The sequence below is a fragment of the Onychostoma macrolepis genome, chromosome 08 (assembly GCF_012432095.1).
Source record: "Onychostoma macrolepis isolate SWU-2019 chromosome 08, ASM1243209v1, whole genome shotgun sequence".
In the NCBI taxonomy this organism is placed as follows: Eukaryota; Metazoa; Chordata; class Actinopteri; order Cypriniformes; family Cyprinidae; genus Onychostoma; species Onychostoma macrolepis.
This window is the reverse complement of record NC_081162.1, coordinates 18,330,527-18,353,941: the sequence shown is the minus strand read 5'-3', so window position 1 is coordinate 18,353,941 and position 23,415 is coordinate 18,330,527. Positions and strand designations below refer to the sequence as shown.

General features: G+C 39.1%; 1 protein-coding gene across 4 annotated transcripts in view; it reads right to left on the bottom strand.

The window, feature by feature from the left end:
• The window catches only part of rfx2 (regulatory factor X, 2 (influences HLA class II expression)), a 45,963-nt gene extending 23,420 nt beyond the window's left edge, over positions 1-22,543 (bottom strand). The window contains exons 1-6 of one of the 4 annotated variants that reach the window (XM_058783731.1): positions 22,104-22,543; positions 19,042-19,106; positions 17,649-17,695; positions 2,129-2,241; positions 1,240-1,329; positions 717-796 (exon numbers count right to left, since the gene is read on the bottom strand). In XM_058783731.1, the coding sequence (XP_058639714.1) occupies positions 717-796; positions 1,240-1,329; positions 2,129-2,233 (275 nt within the window). In that variant the 5' untranslated portion in view covers positions 2,234-2,241; positions 17,649-17,695; positions 19,042-19,106; positions 22,104-22,543. The remainder of the gene's footprint in view (positions 1-716; positions 797-1,239; positions 1,330-2,128; positions 2,242-17,648; positions 17,696-19,041; positions 19,107-22,103) is intronic. The other 3 variants (XM_058783732.1, XM_058783730.1, XM_058783733.1) reach the window with 3 other exon arrangements.
• Between the last annotated feature and the right edge of the window lie 872 nt (positions 22,544-23,415).

Genomic DNA, 23,415 nt, shown 5'->3' with positions numbered 1-23,415 from the left:
ATCTCTCAGTTACAGAGGCCATATTTTACAATTTCGGAGCATTTATATTAGCTACTTTATTAATATTTATTTACACAGTGGACATGAACATTCACAAAAATAGACAGAAAGCTACTAGGGTTTTCATTATTGATATGGCTTTCAGACTATATATTAAAACACACAGCCAGTCATTATTAAACTCCAGAATACACGTTTTTATAAAAAATAAAAAATAAAAATAAAAAAAAAGCACTTTCCACAAAAACGGGGCCTGAATCACTAAAGGCTCTTGAAAAAATAAAATGAATTTTGTTTTTATTAGGCTCAAGTGGTTAGTGAAAAGTGGGTAACCTTGGAAAAAAAAAAAATATGATTGTCAAAGTAAATATTATATATTCTTATTCCGACCCTTTTCCACCTAATATTTTTCTAATTTTTTTACATTGTAAATAAGAGTTTAAAATCCTGGTTTTATATGACTGTAATTGTTTCTAGCAATAAACATAAAATAAAACAGAATGCCAGTATTTACTTGCCTTTTGTAAGATAAAAAAAAAAAAAAAGAGTTTCACAATTTTTGCTTAAAAAAAAAAATGCATGGAAAGCACCAGTATAATACTCATGACATTATGCTTCAGCATCAGTGGGACATCTTCAATAATAAGTTGCCTGCACAAAGTGAACAACTGAAAACAGGTTTGACAGATTGGTTTAACATATTGATAGGGGCTTACATTGTGCCATTGGGGTAGACGGCCTCTGCTCCCTCCACGTACTGCACCTGGGACTGGTACACATGCTGAACCTGTTGGACCTTTAAACACACACACGTATGGATCAGACTGGTGCTAAATAACCTCTGCATGAGTTCTGAGATGTGATAATACAGATTCCGTAAGGGAAATGAGATGAACAGCTGTATGCAGGCTGCAGGCAGTAGGGGGCAGTGAGTACAAAGCTTCACCTCAACAATCAGAGACGCCCTGTCAAGCTGAGAAACTACTTATTAACATATTAGTCGCAACAGCCCAAGCGTGACGTGCGTGAAAGTACAGCATGTCTGCGTTTCGGGGTTCTGACAGTATGCTGGGAGAGAGAGAGCATGATGGAAAGACAAAGACAGCCACGAGAGAGCGAAAGAGATATGTAGAGAGGGAAAAGATAAGCCAGAGGTGTTGTGGGTCTTCAGGATGTGCAGTGAGCGTGCAGGGCTTGATTGACTGTCCTGTGTATGTGTGTGTGTGTGTGTGTGTGTACCTGCTGAGGGACCTGTTGCACTCTAGGCACTGGCAACTGCTGCACCTGAGCTCCCTTCTGGGAAGAGCCGGTGGCCTGAACTAACACACGCTGCAGGTGAGGGACACACACACACACCAATGTAAAAATTAGACCCTTTTCTCTTTAAAAGGTCAGGTGCGTAATTGTTTCGATGTCAGAATGCTATTATCCCAGTTTAATATGGAAAGAGAACTGTAAGCAAGCCATTTTTGTGGCAATTTTGTCTCAACCAATTGGTGTGAGCTTGGGGTGGGACTACCTGTCTGTCCAAATAAAGGAAGATGGGTGGCAGGGCGTTTCTTTGTTGCGTAAAATTTCACACATTTACACAAAAAAAGAAAAAAAAAGAAAAACCACAGCGAAAGATTTTAATATCTTGAGAAAGATCACTGGAAAGTTTCGTTTATAAAAGTGTCGTCTTTGATCCAAACTGCAAGCACCATGAATGTTACATACTAGGGGTCTATATTTCATTCTGCACTGGTTTTCATCAAATCCTCTACAGCTGTCCAGGGAAATGTGATGCTCTACTCAAAATATTAACCGAAATTACATAAAGACCAGTTTCTTTGGATGTGTGGTTGATCCAAACCCAACATCTCCCTCAGCAGCACCACGCAAAGTCGCTGCTAATCATTTCAAGTGGCTTTGACAGATGAAGGGTGTGGGTGAGGAGAAATTTTTCATCGCTTCAGATGGATCCAGTGCATACTGAAAAGCATCTTTAAAGAGATTCAGACCGATGACAGAAGAGCTAAAGCAGCTCAGATTTTCATGTTAAACAGCTCATGTGGGAGGAGCTTCATTAATTTTTATTATGCTACTTTTGTGCAGCAGTGTTTTGATAGGTTGTACTGAGCCTGCTTACCTGTTGCGAGGCGGGAACGGGCTGAACCACTGGCGCCTGGGCTGAAGTGGACGTCCTCAGCGCCACAGTAGATGCCGACTCTGAGCCGCCCTCTGACCGCTGCATGGTTTCTCCTGAGCGTGCGAGAGAGAAAGAGAGGAAGTGAAAAGTATTAAAAGGAAAAACAGTTATTGCTTCCCAATTTGCGTATTATCCATATTAAACAGCTTAACACTCCACACGCAACATTAGAATTAGCGTGTCAAAATCATTGTACCTAGCAAAAAGTATGCCAAAAGCATGTTTACTTTTGCAAAGTGTGCATTTGTGCACGCATTTTCCGGTTGTGTTGGTCATAAAACAATCTGTAACAGAAAATTAGCTTGTACCTGTGCTTTAGCCAATGCTAACAGATGCTAATAACTCTTTCTTCAACGTTAACAAATCAGTGTTTGAAAGTAAACCAAATTAAATTTTAAAGAATTAATTCTGCTAGGTTCAAAAGTTTGCAACATGGTTTATTTAGACAAGTTTATGACAATAATGGTAGATTTGCAGTTTGGTTTACATAGTTTTACTATGTAGTTGTTAAGTAAATGCAGAGCACAAATTCCGAGTATGGGTCACCATACTTGGCCACACGTCACTTCACTTTAAGTGTTAGTTATGTTAATATTGCTACTAAGTATTGTTATAAATCAACCTCAGGATAATGTGTTTTTGAGACAACATTTTAACAAAATATTTCAAGAAGTTAGCATTAGCTCAGTTATTTATATTTGATCAAAATCAGAACAAACTAAGAATAAAATTGTGTGAAGCACCGAAAAACAATGCAGTAAAAGTATAGCACTGTTGAGAGCTACACTAAGCATAAAGAACAGCAATGTGTCAATTGCCATCTCAACATAATATTATAATCACGAGACCCCTTCTGATTCCAACCACTACTAAAGATACACGACACAATCAAACTAAGCGCCAACAGGTTGCTGGAGAGGAGAAGAGCGGCCCACTGAAATACAACTCTGCAAATGTGCCAGGAAAAGTGGGATACAAAGCGGCTTTTCACACTGTCTACTTCGAAAGGACCAGGAGGGAGCTCAACCTAGCCAAGTCAGGCTGAGTCACCCACATCCCCAGCAGGCCGCTCACCTCTGAACTCTACTATGGAGTAAAGAACAAAGGAGACATTAACAATCCCATCACAACTGCAACGCGGCCCCAATGGATCGACAAGGAAGTGCAGATCTGAGTTTGCCACTGTCGTTGAGATCCTGATGTAACTCTCCAAACTCTCACAGTCATTGATGGTGCACAGAACAACAGGAAAGAGTAGAAAAGAGTGACAAATGGAGACCAAGCAGCCTCCCACAGAGAAAAAAAAAAAAAAAGGAATAAGAGGTGAGAGCAGGGGGACTTTGGAAAAAGTGGAGGGGCGGAAAAACAACATACCCCCCAATCATGAAAAGAAAGAGCAGGGAAAAAAAAAGCTAAAATGGCAATGAGGCTGGTCCCCCCACTAGGATACTGATGATCTCCAGCGGTTGTTTGGAATGAGAGTCCGTCTCTAGGGGCTCCAATAATACAGCTGATATGAGGAAATTCCTCAATGCTTTGTAAACGTTTGTCGGTTGCTATGGTGAGGGATCCATGGCAACCATCCCTAACTCTACCACCCCCTTCCCCTTGTGCTATTCTTTTTTAAGCTCACACACAGGAACTTTCGGAGCGCTAGAGAGACAGACAGACTCAGAGACGGGGAACGAGAGCTACGGGGGGGTGCTGAGCTCTGTACATCTAAATAAGCTCTTTACCAGTCCGACAGTGCATTTACCGCTCAACAGGTCCCAGATCAGTGTTTACGATGCACGCCTGCATTGATTGTGACTGACAAACAGCAGAGGAGGTTGATCTGAGAGCTCATGCGCTTCGAGAGACCCCTTGACTGACAGTTTGTTGTTAAAGTTTAAAATAGAGCGAAAGAGAAGCAATGCGCTTCACACGCATGATTTCATCTGTAGGAAAAATGGATGCTAATTACAGGCACTTAAAGTTTTCCTCTGGGAATAGAAGAATAAAGAATAAAAGCTAATTGTGTTTTCTGAGATCAGTAATATAGAAATAATGAATTCTCAAGTGTGAAGCTCTATTCAAAGGTAAATTAATTGGAGAAAAATGTAACTATCCCCGTTTTCAGAAAATAAAGGGATTGTGATGAATACAACAGATGAGTCAGTTCAGTAAAAAGCATGAACTCGGATGCCCTCTGGGTGTATCTGTCTTTTTTTTTTTTTTTTTAAACACAGATGACATACATTTGCGGTCTTCTTTAAACAAAGAGTCAATACTGTGAAAATCCATTAAAATCCATGATTTTAAACCAAGATTTTGCAAATAAAAGGGGATTCTACAGCACTGGGTGTTTCCACACATTTTGACCAGTATAGGTTTCCCACACTTCCATTATATTTTCTAGTCAGCCTTGATGACTAAATGAAATTTGATAGGGAATTAAATGTTTTAGAGCACCATATTACTAGAAAAAAAATCACTGACTCTATGATTGCTACAATCAGTGATGAACTAAACTTTCAGCATCTGAACATATTAAAAATTAATTTTGAAAAGGTGACATGTAGCTAGCACTTCCCAATTGCACTAAATAAACATTATTGTACCTACCATCTAATAATCACAATAAGCATTGTGCTTTGTTACTTTTGATACGAAACAAAATGAAATTTTATTATGCAATTCAAGTAATATATTTAAATGTTTATTTTTTTTAATGACATTCAAATTTTTATGCAACTCAGTTGTTATTTGACTGTTGATTATTAAATAAATGTGGTTAATTCATCAAATAACTTTTTGGTTTTCGGCTAAATTAAAACTTTAAATTTCTTTAATTTTAAGTGTCTCTAAAATAATAATAATAATTTTGGTGCATAACTAATTTCCATTACTTTTCTGTGACTGTGGAGACCTTGCATCTGATGACATGAAGATTCAGTGTTGAAAGGGCCAGATTTTTTGCATCAATTTCAAGAGGAATTCTGCTTAACAGATTCAAAAATGACTATGAAACCATGACAACTCAAATATTTTAGCTAATCTGATTATGCTGTTTAATGATAAATCAACAAAAAACTCAAAGGGTGGAGGCTGGTAGAATTTTTTGAATGACGTGGGTTCAAGTTCTGTGGACTTGCGGGCACAGATTATGTGTGGGTGTAATCACCCAGTCATCACCAGGCTGGAAGTCTTCCAGTTTCTTTACACCAGTTAGAGGCGTCTAGATGGTCACAGTCATGCTTTCCAACTGGGCTTGCTGTATCAGTCAATAGGAGTTATTTGGTTCAAATCCTACAGACTTGTCTAACTCTCATCTGAACTAGACTGGTAAGGTAAAACGCGACTCATAACGCCAATAAGCTTCATCAGAACTCTCAGAGTAAATAGTATGACTGTGCTTAGATCTTTTAAAAGAAAGGAATTCGCTTGAGGGGTGTTGCATTGGTTATAAATACGTCCTGGGCTGGCCCTGCCACAGTTATCTTTGGAGCTGATTCTGCCTACTGCTATTATTCCCAGAGAACGGGAGAGATCACTCACTGTGTGCCTTCAGGTGTTCGGAGAAATATCTACTTCAGCCTGTGAGTCTGCGTACTGAGCAGCGCTTCTCAAGTGGTGACCCAACAAAGTTTGAAACACATATCCTTCTATATTGTCACATAAAGGAGAAGTTCACTTCCAGAATGAAAATTTCCTGATAATTTACTCACCTCTGTGTCATCCAAGATGTTCATGTCTTTCTTTCTTCAGTCGATAAGAAATTAAGGTTTTTGAAGAAAACGTTCCAGGATTTTTCTCCATATAGTGAACTTCAAAGGTGGCCAGTGGGTTGAAGGTCCAAATTGCAGTTTCAATGCAGCTTCAAAGGGCTCTACATGATCCCAGTTGAGGAATAAGGATCTTATCTATCGAAACAATGTCATTTTCAATCTGTCATTTTCTTAAAAAAAAAAAAAAATACAAATACTTTTCGGAAGTACTGACCCAGTGTTTACAAAGCGAGCGTGCAAAGAAAGTCAAATGCCCTTACAAAAAAAAAAAAAAAAAAAAGGTAAAACAAGGATGTTGTGAGAAAATTTGAGAGTTTTTCGCCCTACCCAACTTTTTTAACCGAAGTATACAGACGAAGAACTAACCACGCATGACTTTTCCAACATGATTACGCAATGCGTGAAGACGCCTATGCGCATTGCAGAGGTAATGCAAGTAGATGAGCATTTGGGGTTAAAGAGCATATACATTTTTTTTTTTTACGAACATGACCGATCATTTCACTAGATAAGACCTTTATTCCTCGGCTGGGATCGTGTCGAGCTCTTTGAAGCTGCACTGAAACTGCAGTTTGGACCTTCAACCCATTGGTCAGCACTGAAGTCCATTATATGGAGAAAATTCCTGGAATTTTTTCCTAAAAAAAAAAAAAAACGATCGACTGAAGAAAGAAAGACATGAACATCTTGGATGACACGGGGGAGAGTAAATTATCAGGAAATTTTCATTCTGGAAGTGAACCACTCTTTTAACTGAAATGTATCATAGCACATAAACTGCATAAATGATGTTCAACCTTGTTCACAAAACTAGTCCATGCTGGCATCTGCTGAATTCGATCTTAGAAATCCCCCAAAAAGTTGAAGACATGGCTTTGAATCAATAAACAACCTGGGAAGCATTTTCTCCTCCTTTTGAAAAATTTATATTTATTTTGTTATCTTAAATATACACAGCTATAAGATTAGTTAGAATTCTTCACTGTTTGTGACCCAATCAGAACCTGTGAACTATTTTTGCATCACAACTTCACAGAACCACTAGCTTTTTTCAATAATAATAATAATAATAATAATAATAATAATGAGAACGAGTGAAGCAGGCTAGTTAGTGGTGCACGTCAATCTCGTCTAAGCTCCTAGAGAAGGTTAAAAGCCACACAAATTCCCCACCAGCAACTACAGGCCGCACAAAAGCAGAAAACAGCAGGAGCACCCCGGCACTTTGGTGTGAAGAGTGAGAGAGGCCCATCTTCAATAGGCTTCTGGTTTATTACAGTAGAGCAGAGACTCCCTGCCGCACGACACAAGCGCTCACCTCAACCAAACACAAATGAGCTATTAAAGACCGCCACAACATCGCAGCCATTTCCTTCTGTTCTCATTAACCTGAGTGCGAAGATACAGAGCGAAATCCTCTCCTGGAAGTATGCTGGCAATAAACCAGGCCTAAATGACAAGGAAAACATAAAAGTGATACCTGTGATTGAGGTGAGTGTTGAGAAGGAGGTTTAGACACATCTGTCACAGACAGATTGAACTTAAACAACACTCGTTCAGGGCAAAGCACATGCAGATGTTCAATTAAAAACAGGAGCCCACAGTCTTGGCTCTTGTTTGCACTGGCCCACATTGTTTGCAGAGCAACAACGGTTGCTAGTGGCAACACCGTCCACTCCCGTTTCCAGGAGCCTGTTGCTATGCAACCAACAGAATACTTCCCAAACCAAACAATGCCATCCCCCAAGTGATCCTTCTATCTCACATTAACCAGAAACTTAGAACAATAAATACATAAGCTATTACTCTGACCCTCTGGAGCGGAGGCAGGGACTCGGGAGAGAAAAAACATGTGCTGTTATAGTGAAAAATCGACAGAAAGCTGTACTTCAGGACTTACAAGAACTTTCTCTGGTATGGCATGCTGACAGGGAATGTTAAAGCCATCAGAAAGACAAAAAAAAAAAAAGTCAAGAAAAGAGAAGAAAAGAAAAGCCGCCACAAGTCATCCTTGCACTTACACGCTCCAAATACAACAATCACTTTGTAAACGAAGCCTCAAATTACTTTTCCAACTAAATAATCCAGACGTTCCTGACAGATTTGCAGTTTGGAAATACACTCTGATTGCTTTTATGACCCGCCGGAAGCTTCGAACAGTCGTGCAATAAAGCAGAGACACTTGTTGCCATTAAAGGGCCGTCTATACTGGACATCTGTGTCCAACAAGCTGGGCTGATGTTCTGCAGATACGCAGCTTGAAAAACACACCAAATGCTCCTACCGCTTATGATATAGATCATCCATCCATCCAAACCAACTGCAAATATGAAGCTTGAACCTGGAGCTTATTAAGAAAGCGTGATGTATGAGACTTATCTAGGGCCCTATGATTTCCACGATGCAGAAAACACGGACGGAATTGTGGAATCCAGTCATAAAAACATACTGTAAATTCTAACATGGAATGCCAAATTTTGAACGGATAAATCAAGAGTAGTTCAGCACAGTTAAATCAAAACATGATATGCACTAGTGTCTGTGAATATTAAGCCGCAAAAAGACACATACTACACACACACTCAAGCACGCGTGACGCTCGCTATGTTTTCAGCAGAAACATGTAAATACACAACAGTATTTCTAAAAAAAAAAAGAAAGAAAGAAAGAAAATACTTTTGATTATTACAATTTAATGAAACCATTAATATGGAATCCAGAAAATAAATAATGGAAAACAGTACTTGGTAAAAATAAAAAAAATAAAAATATATAAAATAAAACTGAATTTCAGAAAAAAATAAAACATTCCATAGGGCCTTAAAAATTTATTTTTTGTAATAAATTGCTGTTAAATTGTGTAAATTTCATGATTTCAATTAATTAGACATTTAATTTAACCATTACAACACAGTCAGAAACGGAAAAAAACTAAATGCAGAAAAACCTAAATGGAAAAAACGGGATTTGGGAAAAATAAAAACGGATTTCACAGGGCCCTAAGGTTTGCAGATGGCAAGGTTGGGCTGAGGAAGTGGACAGTTTAAGTGGTCAGCTGGGTCCCCTCAAAAACAAACAAAAAACAACCTGCAGCTTTTATGCTCCTTGATTGTACACAACCCTAGTCCATCCGTCGCCAGCACACCAAAAGCAAAGGGCTCTGCAGCCAAGGAGAATCGGTCGAGCGTTGCCATGGAGACCGTTTGTTCACACTTACAACTCTACAATCCCCCTCCTCTCTCCTCCTCCTCCTCCTCCTCCTCCTCCTCCCCAGTAACCCTTTCCAGATTTCCGCACCACCCCCAACCCGGAGCTAAGGATGATTCCGAAAGGGGGGGGGGTGTTGTAAAAGGCAAAGCTTACCTATGGAACAAAGACTATGAGAAGGTGAAGAAGGAGAAGATCATTAAACGTGTCTGGTTCCATAGTGATAATTGCCCTTTCTATCTGTTTTTATAATAGTGATGACAAAATGGTGGAACTCCACTCCAGTTTTTGTTGTCACACCACCTTGTTGCCCATAGTGATACAAAAACAGAGGATCGTGCTGTGAAAAAGAAGTCTCTCACAGCAGGTGTCTGTTTGGGGTGCAAAAATATACATCCTGGTAACTACACCCAGTGACACATGCAGGAAAGCTGTTCGAGGATGAGTTTTTCAGAAACGTAAGAGATTCCAGCCAGCTGAGTTTCAGCTGCAGGCTTTATATTGCAACAGTGCAACAAGTTCTGGCTGGCAAATAAGACGCTCGATTAAAAGAAAAGCACTATATAATGTACAATCTGCTTTAATATGCATTGCTTTTAAATGCAGTAAAACAACAGTGCCATTTCTCATTGAAAAGCTTCTTTGGAAGAGAGTGAGGCAAAGATTACCAGACTACCAATGCTAAATGCCAAATGGCATCAGGTCAACAGTAGCCAATATATTTAAGAGGGAAGGAAGACAGAAACTTCCTAAAGTGATTCTGTCACACCACATTGTCTCCACATTACGTCTGCACCTCAACGCTCGGATTTCAGAGTCACGCAGACTGAGGAATCAATCTTTTGATAATCTGCAAGAACAACATGGCCTTTACTCTATACCTACTCTGACTGACTTGATTCCATGATCTCAACAACTGGATTATCACACGCCCTTCAAGATCTTATGAGCCAGTGTGGCGATCTCTACAGTTGTACGTGAAAAGCTTCCACGCGTTTAAACTTCCTGATTTATAGTCGGCTGTTACCACCAAACAGACAAACACGGTCTAAAGACATGAGACTGCATTAAATTTGCTTTGCTGTATCTGTTAGCACATTTCAACACAAGACAGATTCTGAGGAAGTCTAGCTCTTCAAGCATCTTGCCCAAGTATCACATTATGTAATTCAATAAGTCATGTCAATGTCGGATGGTTTATCTGGATTGTGTGCACCAAACCTTCCAGGCTAAGGACATAACCAATATGAGATCCATTTTATTTATTTTTTTTAACAGATATCCACAGATTTTGTACTCAAAGTGCAGCCACATTCAAGTCATTTCAGTGCAATTTAGCAGGCAAATAGGTCCCTTATTTATTGTCAATTGTGCTACAATGCATGTGGTGACCGAATGAAATTTCAACATACAATGGTAAGCAAACCTTTCCAATGTGATTATGTAATGTGTGAAGTTTTGGATGCACATTGTAGAGCTTGTGCAAGACGAGCATTTGTGGTTAAAAGGTATATAATTATTCTGGAAATGAACTAATCATTTAATATCTGTCCTACAGATAATGGCAAAAATTTGTTTAAAATGTTTAGAAACATTACACTTTGTTAATTTGTTCATTAACAATCATTACTATTAATAAAATAAAATTAAAAAAACAATGAATAACATGTTTTTATGTTGTTATCTAGTAACTTAGTTATCACTGTCAAAAAAAAAAATCAAATCAAAACCCCAAAAATTTCAGTCATGAAAGACAGTATCAGTCAATGTTTAATGTGTTAAGTACTACTGCTTATCAACAATTTCATACGCCCATGTTCAAGAATGATATCCGGGTGTTTACAAGCATCTGATTCACATTGTGTCACGAAACAATGATAGGTGTGTTCTGTTTATGGGCATTCTGGGTAAAAGTAATATTCCAGTGAAAAAAAAGTGACAGTCAAGATAGAGTCATCTGAATAATTCAGCCGTGTCATTACTGCTAATTATAACAAATATTAGGTGAATAGAGTAAAATTTTCTGCATGGAAAACTGTGTTTATTGTAGTCCTATAAACGACTGCGCAACTATTTGTAATTTATGAGAACTTCTGACTGGTTGGACGCTGTGTACATTTTTTAATAAACAAAAAGGAACAACCAGGTTCTGTCGGAGTTAATTTGATCATTCACAAGAGACCCTGGCCTGGTTTGACGGGGGGGAAAGTGGGCAGAACGACTGTTTGACAAGTTCTGCATACAATAGACTGATAGCACAGAGGGCAATCGAGGAGTCACACTGGGTTCAGCCCTTACAGAACCAACAAGCTCTTCCTCTGCTTCTATTCAGGTGCATAGAGAGGCATGAATGGGTAGGCTGAAGTGCTCATCTGCACACAGGCATGATAACTACAGAGACGTTAGCCTTGGAGGAAAAGTCCTCAATAAATGCTCTTTTTCTGAGGGTCTGAGTGTACCGGAGTGAACCTCTACAGGATGAACGGAGTCTGACACTAAAGTGTGCCAAACCTCGTAGTGATGGATATTAAACAAAACAGAAGACAGAAATTGAGTATGTTCTAAATCAAGACTTTTTCTGCTTAAACTAAATAAAGTAAATATTTAGTTTCAAGACATTGTCCTAAATTATGGACACTGTAAGAAGAACATCAAGGGCTAACAACAAGAAAACTGGAAAATGGACAGGAAAACATCAGTCGTATAATAAGCAACAGTAAAAAGAGGGGACATTAGAGGGACTGTCCATGTCTCCAGACTATGAGAGAAGGCAAGAGAGAGGAGGCCATTGTGATGCAAATGTCACAGCCCAGTGTGCTGTTTGTGGCAGGAAATTTAATTAGCAGTTGTGGAGCTACGATACAAAGCAGGTGGAATGTAAAGAACGCTCCGACGAGGAGCGGTTTGAGACGAACGGGTGGGGGGGTGGGGGTGAATGCTGAGGGAGAGGCTCTTGTGAGCAACACATTTCAGTCTCAGACAAGTCTCAGCCTGCTGCTCAGACATCTCACAGCCAAGTCACCCGTTTCCTTTTCTTTTTTTCCCCCAAAGAAAATTTAGAGGGATCAGAGCACTTTGCCTTGGCGTATCAGTTCATCAAAAGGATTGACCAAAGTAACATAGTTCTAAGAGCTATGTGAGATATTAGAGTCAAATGTAATTTTCTGAAGGACATTGGAGTTGTGTGAACATCGCGACACTGTTGTGAGTGATTGCCAGATTGTTGCTATGTGGTTGCTAAGGTGTTCTGAGTGACTTTTAGTATGTTGCTAGATGGTCACTAGGGCGTTCTGGGTCATTGCCTACTGGCCTGAGTCAAAGGAGACTGTCTTTATGATATTGAGATAAGTGGATTTTTGGATGGCCACTGCCGATATCTTAGAAAGCTGGGTGGCCGATGTATACGATATAACAAGATATATTTAAATAAATATAGTAAACAATATAAACAATTGCAAAGTTTGAGGTTTGCAAGGTTTTATGGAATTAAATGCCTAATAGATATTCAAAGACTTGTTTCAATTATTTAAATGTATATTTTCTTTATGTCGACAGTATATTAAAAAGTATTAAAGCATTTGCCTTTCTGTTAGACAGAACTGTTAAAGACAGTGCCTCTTGTCCATCTATGCTCAGGCACTGGGTTCTCAAAAAAAATTCTGTCATTAATTACTCACCCTCATGTCGTTCCAAACCCGTAAGACCTTTGTTCATCTTCGGAACACAAATTAAGATATTTTGATGAAATCCGAGAACTTTCAAGCACTTCACGCTTGCGTCGTGGAATGCGTGTCTTAAGCCCCGTTCACACCAAGAACGATAACTATAAAGATAACGATAAAGATATAGTTCTAAAAATTGTTCTCAATATTAAAGAATATCAGAGTCTACACGATAACGATAACGATAAAGACACCAAGAAACGATATCGTTGGAATCACTTTCAGAACGATTTTTTCAGATGATGAACGATACAAACATTGACAGCCAATCAGAATCCATCCTGCTATAATGAGCTTGAGAATTTAAAGTGGCAGACGGACGTGCACTGAGAATAAACAGATGATATCATTCGCTGGTGTGGACGCTAATATCGTTTTCTTTATTGTTATCAATGGGCCTTAAGACTGGCAAGTAAGAAAAGAAATTGTTGAATAAAGTCATTATTTTTGTTTTCTTTGCACATAAAAAGTATTGTGGCAGCTTCAAAAATTAAGGTTGAACCACTGATGTCACATGGACTATTTTAAAGGGGGCATAACACACACAGTTTCGCCCAATTTCATGTTAATCTTGAGTACCTATTAGGCTTGGGCGGTAATATGGTATACCGCGGGATCTAAAAATAGCAACGGTATCAGTTTCAATACCGTTATACCGTCATAAAAAACAATGCACTTATATAGGAGACAAGGATATATATTAAATATAATTTATTTAATGCCTAAAAATGCGTATGCTTGGTTGTCATCACGTGACAGCGTGGAGGAGAAAGAGAGAGAGGGGGAAAGATGGCGAGTCGCGCACCAAGTGACCTGGTCTCGAAAAAGAACACAACTTCTGCAGTTTGGCAGTATTTCGGGTTTCGACCGAACGAGAAGGGAGAGGCGGTAAATACGGACGAGGCAATTTGCAAATTGTGCAACAAAAAGGTGACCGCGAGAGATGGAAATACCTCGAACCTAAGGTCGCATATACGAAACCACCATCCACTCACACTGCTGCGAGGATGGACCCGAGTTCACTCAGTGCAACCAACATGATCTCACAGAATTCCGTGTAATGTTCATGGACTTAATTAACCTCCAAATCTGTGGTGACATCACGGAATCGCCGAAAATTCCGTGATGGGCTCACAGAAGTGATACCAATGTAAGTCTGTGACAGGCATCAGCCGTGCTCCACGCACGGAAACCCTTAGCATCAACATGCCGACGCGATACTGGGACATTTATCGTCATCATTATTGTTCAGAACTGGGTAGGTTTAGGGTAGGGGTGGGGTCAGGTACTCCGGTGAAAGTATAACTGCATCGGAGTCACTCTTTTTACGTGGTCCGATGCAGCGCTGGTGTTGAACCAGTGAATCCGTGCATGGACCACGGCTGATGCCTTCTGTGAGCCCATCACGGAATTTTCGGCGATTCCGTGATGCCACCACAGATTCGGAGGTTAATTAAGTCCGTGAACATTACATGGAATTCTGTGAGATCAGGTTGGTGCAACAGTTTCAACGCCTCCCGATGCAGGACCAACAACATCTAGGTCCACCGACAGCCGCTTTGCAATACTTTTTATAATATGGATGTTTATGTTAATTTAATTCTGTTTGACTGTTGTATTTGCACTTTTTTCTAAACTGCTATTTGTTGCTAATAAAAGTTGTTAATATTGTTGTGCATGTTATTGTTTCAGTATTAGTGTTTGGTATTCAGTTTCTGAACAGTTTAGGCACAAGCCAACAGTTTGGTGACACTGTCTGAGCCTTATGTCATAATTTTTTTATTATTCACGGTAATACCATACGGTATATTACCGAGGTAAAATAGGGAGGAGGTTTGACGGTATCAAAATTTGGAAACCGCCCAAGCCTAGTACCTATAGAGTAGTACTGCATCGTTCATATCTCCAAAAAGCCTTTAGTTTGATCATATTTATAAAAGAAAAAGGCTCCGAAAAAAACACAGCTCCTGGAGGCGCGCCGTGGGCAGAGCTAAAGAGTGACGAGCACTTGCGCGTCAATTGCCAAAAAAAAACACAGACATTTGCTGCCGTTTCACTTACCGTCTGCAGTTCCGAATAATGACCGGGATCTTTTATAGCTGGGACCACTCCATCTTTCAGTATCAAACGATGTACAAATCCAGCATCAAACTGGGCCATGTTCATAAAACATTCGCCAACAAACACATTTGAGTTGCTGTTGCTTGAGCTCCGTTGCTGCCCCGGGAAAAAAAAAACTCTGGGTTCTTCAAGACGCTGAACAAGGTTATCTTTCCCTCACAACCAAAAACACACTTCTTTATAGACATTCTTCCCGAGCAAGTCCCGTGCAGTGATGAAGCACGTTGATGGGCGTGCGCTCACTCTCGCTCTGGTCGATGTGTGCGCGGGCGTGTTCTTCCGGGAGAAATGCCCATAAGGAGTTCCACCCTCATTTATGTCATGAAGAGCCACGATCGAAAAAAAAACTCTCCGAAACTTGTACGAACCCAGAAGATTTTTGGCACAGAAATACTCTGTTATACATCCAAATAGATTTTTGAAACTTTGTCCATTCTTAGCATGCGAATCCAACTCTTTAACAGTGTAAACAACTCTGAATGCATGAAACAGCATTGTACCCCCCCTCTAACAATGAACGTGGTAGTTGCGTTGGTGTCTAGGCAGGGTCAGAAAGCTCTCAAATTTCATTAAAAATATCTTAATTTGTGTTCCAAAGATGAACGAAGGTTTTTTCTGGATTTGGAACGACATGAGGGTGAGTAATTAATGACAGAATTTTCATTTTTGGGTGAACCATCCCTTAACCCCTATAACTTTTTCTGTCTAATAGAAAGGCAAAAGCTATGAATACTTTTACCACCTATGTATCCGCCAATAATTGGTATCACTCAATAAAAGCAATCATCTGCAATACTGATCAGAGCCGATTATATCCTGTCATGCAAAGGAGAAGGAAAAATGTATCGGACTGCAACTTGTATGTGAATAAAATGTCTCGTGTACAATTTAGGGCTGTTGGAGTTATGCAACAACACATTAACGCTATCTCACTTAAAAAAATAGCACCGTTAAGCAGGTTCTGTTTGACCTTATAAATCACCTGTAGTTCAAGTCAGGGTTGCCAATAAAACAGCTTGCGAACAATGCTACTTAACACAGTGCATTTACAACCAGAAAGTTCTCCAGTGTTCCTCCAGACAGAGAAAACTGAAAGTCTGATAGCTTTGATAATTGCTTAAATGTTGAGTTGTGAATCAAAATTTAATACTAAGAGTTAGGAACTTGTTCAAATCCCTAAGCCGATTTATGACAATAACAATACAGCTAAAATAACATGTATGCAATTATCGAACGGAATCTTCTTGGCTCCATGTCAACCTGTCAGTTTTGAGTAAAGTTGCAGGAGGAAGCCATTTCTGCCACGTTAGTGAGAGATAAGCTAAAGAGATAATTACAGCCATATAAACACAATAACAAAACACGATAATGATATCTATGGAGATGTGAACGGTTCAATCATCAACATTGCTGCTCACGCTGCCAGGACAGCCTAAATCCGGATTTCTAAATATACTTTTGGCAGTGCCAAAACAAAGTATGCACATTTCAACTCAAATCAGCTTATTCAGCGTGTTTTGTCGAATTTATTAATGCTTTTGATCCAAGTATTATGACGCCCTTACAGCACAAGGGCAGCTGCCGGGTGGGTACATCAGCGCTCTGCTCCAGGCCGAGCTTCTTCCACATGGGCTAAATACAGCACAGGCTTAATCATGTGCACATACACACACAGGAGGGCTGTATCTGGTCATCTGCCACCCCTTGCGACACCCTTCCCCCCATGGTGCATCGGTGCACACGCACAAATACCTTTCACAGGGGACCACTGCAGCTGTCTGCTTGAGAGTCGCGCTCTACTATAGTCCATTAAAAGCTCAGTTTGGTTTAAGGTTACAGTAGATGCTGCTACAACAATCATAAAGTCTCCATGATGGCAGATGACTGGAGGTGAACTCTGACCCGGCACAGGACACAAACATGGGCACTGATAGATGAACGTGATTTAACAAGGTTATTCTTTAGACATGCGAATCTGTGTTTGTTCAGATTTAGGTATATAATATCACTTCCTGGTATGCAGAGGACAGTTAAGGCAAAAATTTAAATTCTGTCAACATTTATGTTGTTCTGAACCTGTACAACTTTGTTTCTTTTGTGGTGCATATAAGAATGTCATACATGTTATTTCTGAGTGATTGTCTATTAGTGCTATAAACTATGCATTTCTATACCATAGTTTTTTATCACCTTATAGAGTTGGGGTCACTTAATGTTCGGTAATATTATCGATTTCAGAACAAAATTAGAACTGGAGCTGCATAACAACAGTATTGTCTTCTAAAGAGTTACTTAAAGCTGAAGTGAAATGATTCCATAATCGATTAACTTTAAATTTACTGAACTGAATCGACTCTGAACTGACTTGAGCTGAATAATAACTACTTTATAGCCGAATTTGAATTTGTCTCATATTTGGTTGAAGTTTGATTCTGCTATTTTCCTGTTTATTACCGTGAAACTGCTTTGAAACAAGCTGTATTGTATAAAGCGCTATATAAATAAAGGTGACTTGACTTGACTAGTTTATAAACACCTGCCAGTTCTAACGCTTCACCAGGAAGTGGAAGAGAAAATCAGAGTCATATCTTGAGTAAAACCATGGCGTTTAGGTGAGTCACTTGGCTAAAAGTGGTACTGTACCTGCATTTCCTCTCTCTTCTCCTTTGGCCCTTCACCTGCTTTGCAAGCTGAGACCGTGCACGTCCATCACCACAAACATGGATTGAAGAGAGCTGATTAAAAACCACAGACTTTTAAAAGAATAACACAGCACCCCCGGCCCAGCCCCTCTCTTTCCATAACCCAGGCTGTATTTGTGTATCAAGTTGCCATGTAAACATAACAGCTGCTTGGATCTGGGTTGCACGGAATTCCATTCCCATTCCTTTATTTTTCTTTGCGGTGGGTGTGTAACCAAATTAAAAGCTTGATTTGGACTACGCTGCATTACGGGGCTTTGTCAAAACAAGTGAACAAATGGTTTTGAATTTGCCCACAGGTTTACAGCTAATCTGTTCCTGACATGTGCATTACAAGACTAGTGATATATAATTACTTGCACATCTGTGGTATATTGAGGAACTGTTTTGAGGTGAAACTTGGCCAAATATTAATTTCAGCATGATAAGATTTCGATTTTGTGAGGATTAGCCTCATTGGGACCCGGAGCTAACATTTGGCTCGTTAATATTAAATAGATCACATGACAGAGCACAGCTAAGATTAAGCAGCATCAACATTAACTACTTAATATTCATTAGCTACTCTTCTTAAATTCACCAACAGGTAAACCATGCTTGCCTTGATGAAAGAGACGGCAAAAAGACCAGCAAACTCGCAAATGAAAAAAATGCCAGTTTATCTGATTACACAGCAAGTACATGAGGCCTTGAAAGTACATTGTATATGCTACACAAAGCAAGAATGCATACAAAAATAGCCCACTTCACTTAAGTTAAATGTATCATGCATTCACACTACAACCATAGAAACAGTTAAGCAGTGATCTCAAATTAATTAAATATCACTCAGCACTATCAAAAGCCCTCTTCCTGCTCTTATCAACGGAAATACAGTCGGTTTGCATTAACTGAAGCTTTATGGCAACTTACTATCGTTTAAGTTTGAGGCGAGTATGATTTTTCAATGCTTTTGAAAGATGTCTTTTATGCTCAACAAAACTGCATTTATTTGATCAAAAATACAAAAAGATTTGAAATATTATGACCATTTATTATTAATTATTTTATTACTATAAAAATTTTATTTTATTTTATTTTAACATTTTAAAATGTAATGTGTTGCATTATCATGCTGAAAATAGCTGATGCTTACTATTTTTGTGAAAGCTGTGATATGTTTTTTAGGATTCTCTGAAGAGGTTAAAAAAAACAGCATTTATGTGAAAAAGGTTTTTTTTTTTATTTTTTTTATTATTATTATACACTTCTGATCAATTTAAAATTTAATGCATCCTTGCTGGATGAAAGTATTCATTTCTTTCAATTAAAAAATAAATAAAAATCGTACTGACCCCAGACTTTTGAATGGCAGTGTGTGGCTGAGCCAATGGTGTTAGTTTGGGACAGGATGATCTGCCTGAACAATAACAGATGGGCGGAAGAAGTAGTGTTTCAGAAACCTGTTTGGAAATCATCATTTTTTTTTTCAGATTCCATTTAGAGGCACAGAAATTAAACACCTCCTGTTACAGGGGCCCTCTAGTGCTCTGGGCCCTGGGTTGCATCCAAATTTGCCAACTGGATTAAAGCAGTCCTGACAATAGCATTTGACACAACAGAAGCATATGCAAATTTACATTTAAACAATAAATTAGCTTGATTCCGATTGGTGGAGTCAGTCATGTTGAGAACAAAGTGTAGTCTACCGTCCCACACTCAGATAGGGCCAGGTCTGGGCTGTAGGAGCGTAGCATGCAAACTGCAAACCCCGCAAAAACGAGCTAACTGGACATCACACAGCCCAGGAAGCAGCGATTGGCCCAATCAATAATTAACTTCAATTACATGAATGATTCATTTCTCCTCCAGCCTGGACATGCACCTGTAACAACATATTTCATTACAGAAACCGGATCTTAGAGCTTTGGAGATGTCGCGTAGTGAAGATGCATTTGGGGAGGATTTCAGAGCTCAGTGAAGCACCTGACAGACACGTCGGCAGCTGATGTGAGCTCTGCTGCTCACCCCCTTCAGCTGAGCTCAGGAGGGACCCGTCACACACAGCGACAAACACACTCCCACACTGACAAGTGAAAACGCCTCATCTCAAACATCCTCGAACCGCTGCTGCAGAAACAGAAAGGGTGAAATAATCGAAACTACCAAAGCATGATGTTACAGCTAGTGAGGAACGGACCGGCCAACATGATCTATGTGTTGCATCAGGATCTGCCTCTCTCTCTATGCCAATTACCCTCATTATCAGCTGCGCTTTCAGTGGCACGGACACTCTCGCATAAAGAGAGATCAATAGAGAAGCACGGCCCAATGAGGGGCGACACCTGGACCGCATGCTATTGTCATGAAGAGGGCTCATTACCAGGCTCTCTGCTGAGCAGGTGTAACATCGCCACGGCGACACGATGCAACTCTAGAAAAATTACAGCAGCTTTGGATGAGCACAGTCAAGCTGTTGTCAACCTGTTAGCGTCAACAGCCACCCCTGATCTCATTATGAGAAATAATGCAAATACATATCTCATTTGCTCACAATTAACAGTACGGTGTTTCACATCACTGACACTTAGCTCTACTTACATACAAAATTTCAAAAGGTGGAGAAAATACATACATGTATTGCTCATAAATTAAAGAAAAAGAAAAGTTTTCACAAGAAAGTTTTGGAATATTAATCCTGAAGAATGCAGTCAATAAAGCATCAAAACGTTAATGTTTCAGACTAATTTAGATTATATTTGGAAATGCCATGTAAAGCAGTGAAATGTATTTATTTTTAATATCACAATGTGGGATTATGAAGCATAGGAAATATAACAATCAAATATAAACTGTACTGATTATCAGTTTTATGCGGTTTAAAATATGACCGGCAGACTGTTTCTGGGGTCAATGACAAATAAGAATGATCAAAATGAGTAGTTCTGTATACATGTTGGTTTCATACATTTAAATAAATAAATAAAACAGCATGTTCTACAAACGTTTTGGTTTGTAGGACTTCAATTAAAAAAATAAATAAATGGCTTCAAAAATGCAATAAAATTACCTCATATTTTCAAACATATTTTATGGTAAAAATACACATTTTTAAATGATACAAATATCGTGAATAGTCATGAATATTAAGAAGTCTCATGCATTTTTTATTATTATTTTTGTTTTTTTATGTAATGACTTTTACACAGGGTCATTAGGGTCTAAAGGGGTCCTCTCTGTGATTTGTAGTTCTCGTCGTCACATGACAACACAATGAAATGGCTTCCTGCAGGTTGACAACCCTAACCACACCAACTTGGTGTTCAAAATTGAGTTATTTTTTCAAAATATTTCAAATATTAGTAATGTTTTAGAATAAAACTAAACTTTTTAATGAAATGGCAATAAAATATAATCACAAGTGACAAATATTTTCCAAAATGTTAATCTTTTTCATGATTTCTTCAGATACAGCACCTACTAAATCAGAATGACTTGTCCAATGCTGTGCTGAAGTCAGTTTTGTATGAAATCGCATTATTACTGTATTTCTAAATAGATTCGGACCAAAAAAAACGAGATTCACATCACTGACCCTTTAACAACAGCCAGCAAAACATGTTAGTGCAGATAAGAGAATCGGATTTGAACCGGATGACAAGAAGCCTAATTCAATTTCCTTCGAAATTAAGGAAATATATTTGCGTCTAATAACTCACAAAATAACACTTTGTAAAGTCAGTATTATCATATCAACCGAAATGCATCACTTTTATCGGGCACCGCTCTTCAGACTGACTTCAGCAACCTGTTGATGCATCCAAACCTGAAGCTTCCAGACCCAAAGAAACATGACAGGACTAAAAACGACATGCTTCTCTTACAATTAAAGACATTTAACTTGAGCTCGTTAGTCAAACCGAACCAGGCGGGTCCACATCAGTATCTCCGAGTCGACTCACGCAGTTCCACGAGAATTAAAGCGATTCCTGAAGCAAAGCAACGGCGGAACAAAGCGGTTAAGTTGCTCCTGTGACAGATCTCGAACAGTTACGGCTTTTGAAGAAAGTTTACCTAGTTACGGTAACTGGTTAACGTTAGCCAGTTAGCTCGTAATTTAACCCATCTGATTAACATATTAATCTTACAGACGCAATAACCGACATGTATGGCATTCGGCGTACAAACACAGCACTTGGATTTCTCCGCTAATTAGTTTAACCGATCTCAAAACAAACTGACTGAAGTTAGCGAAGCAGATGAGCTAACCAACTAGCGTGCTAATGTGACTCTAATAGACAGCGAAGGAGATCGGGGCGTGAAAACACGTTAAGATGTACATTACTCAACCTCCGTGGCCCGTTCAATTTTACATTCAATTCATTTTGATTTGTCTAAGCAGTAAAAAGATATTCACCTCAGCCTTCTGCTTAGATCTGCCCTGGCTTTACTGTTCTTTTCCCTCTCTCTCTCCTCCAGTTGCTGCTGCTGCTGCTGTTGCTGAGTGTTGCTCCCGTTGGTAAGTAACTGTCTCCACGACTACAGTCACTATGGCGAGCGGGGGTCTCGAGGCAACTGTTGCTACCGTCCTCTTCATACGTCAAGGGCTAAAAAGCGAGAGGGGGCGGGGCCAACCTCGAGCCCCTCCTAACTCATTCTACGCCGAGCGGTTAATGTTTGATTCCCGCGGAGAGCGGCGCACAAACGCGCCTCGATTCTGCTCTTCGCCGCCAAAAAGTTGTCATTTTACCGCGCTAACTGCCAGATAAAGGTGCTAAAAACGACCCAAAAGTTCTTTGGTTACATGTCTTTCCGCATGGTTTGCCAATTTAGAGAAAAAAAAATCTTGGCTAGTGCATTGCATAACCTATTTTAATATAAGTAATACTAATACATTTACAAAGTAATATCTGAACAACACAGCTCTATAAACGGTAGTACAATATATAAACTTCAAAACCGTTTGAACTGTCCATGATGCCAGGCATCGTTACCAAACAATCGCCGCTTGGTGGCGGTATATCTCCGTAAATTAAACGCATTGCTGTTTCAAAAGCATTACAAGCGTATTGAATGGTATATTGCAAACTATTTTAAAACTATACATGTGAAGCAGTTTAAACATTTCGGTGATAAACCTCTAATTAATTTCTAACTGCATTTTTCTGCATTGTTGTCATATCACTTCATTACATACGTGTAATTTTTAGTAAATGGTGTCTAGTTATTATCTTGAAATTAAAAAAAAAAAAACCTTGTTGAGTTGAGTGGCAGAAATTATACAAATAGTATGCTTTTTCAAACTGCCAACTTTTGAATTTGAATTTTGTTGTTGTTTTTATAGTGGTTTATTAAACTTTGAGGACATTGTGTGTCCCATATTTGTTTTTGTTATTAAACGTTTTGTTGTTTTTTTAAGTTTAATATCACACTGAGCCAGTAAATAAGGATTTAATTTATTATTATTATTATTATTATTTAAAAGCCCAATCAAAACTGTCTTGGAAACGTGGTTTATTCTTTATACTATTCATATTGCGAATGTGTTCTAAACAAAGAATGAAATGCACTATATTGTGTGAAACTGATTTCTCAGTTTGGGCTTTATTTCCATCACAATGAGCAATTTCGCCCCTAATAAAGTTGTTTTAGTTAGTGTACCTGGTTACCAAGGAGACGGCGGTGTCAATGAAGAGCATGCTCGAGACTCGAGTTCCTCAGGAATCAAT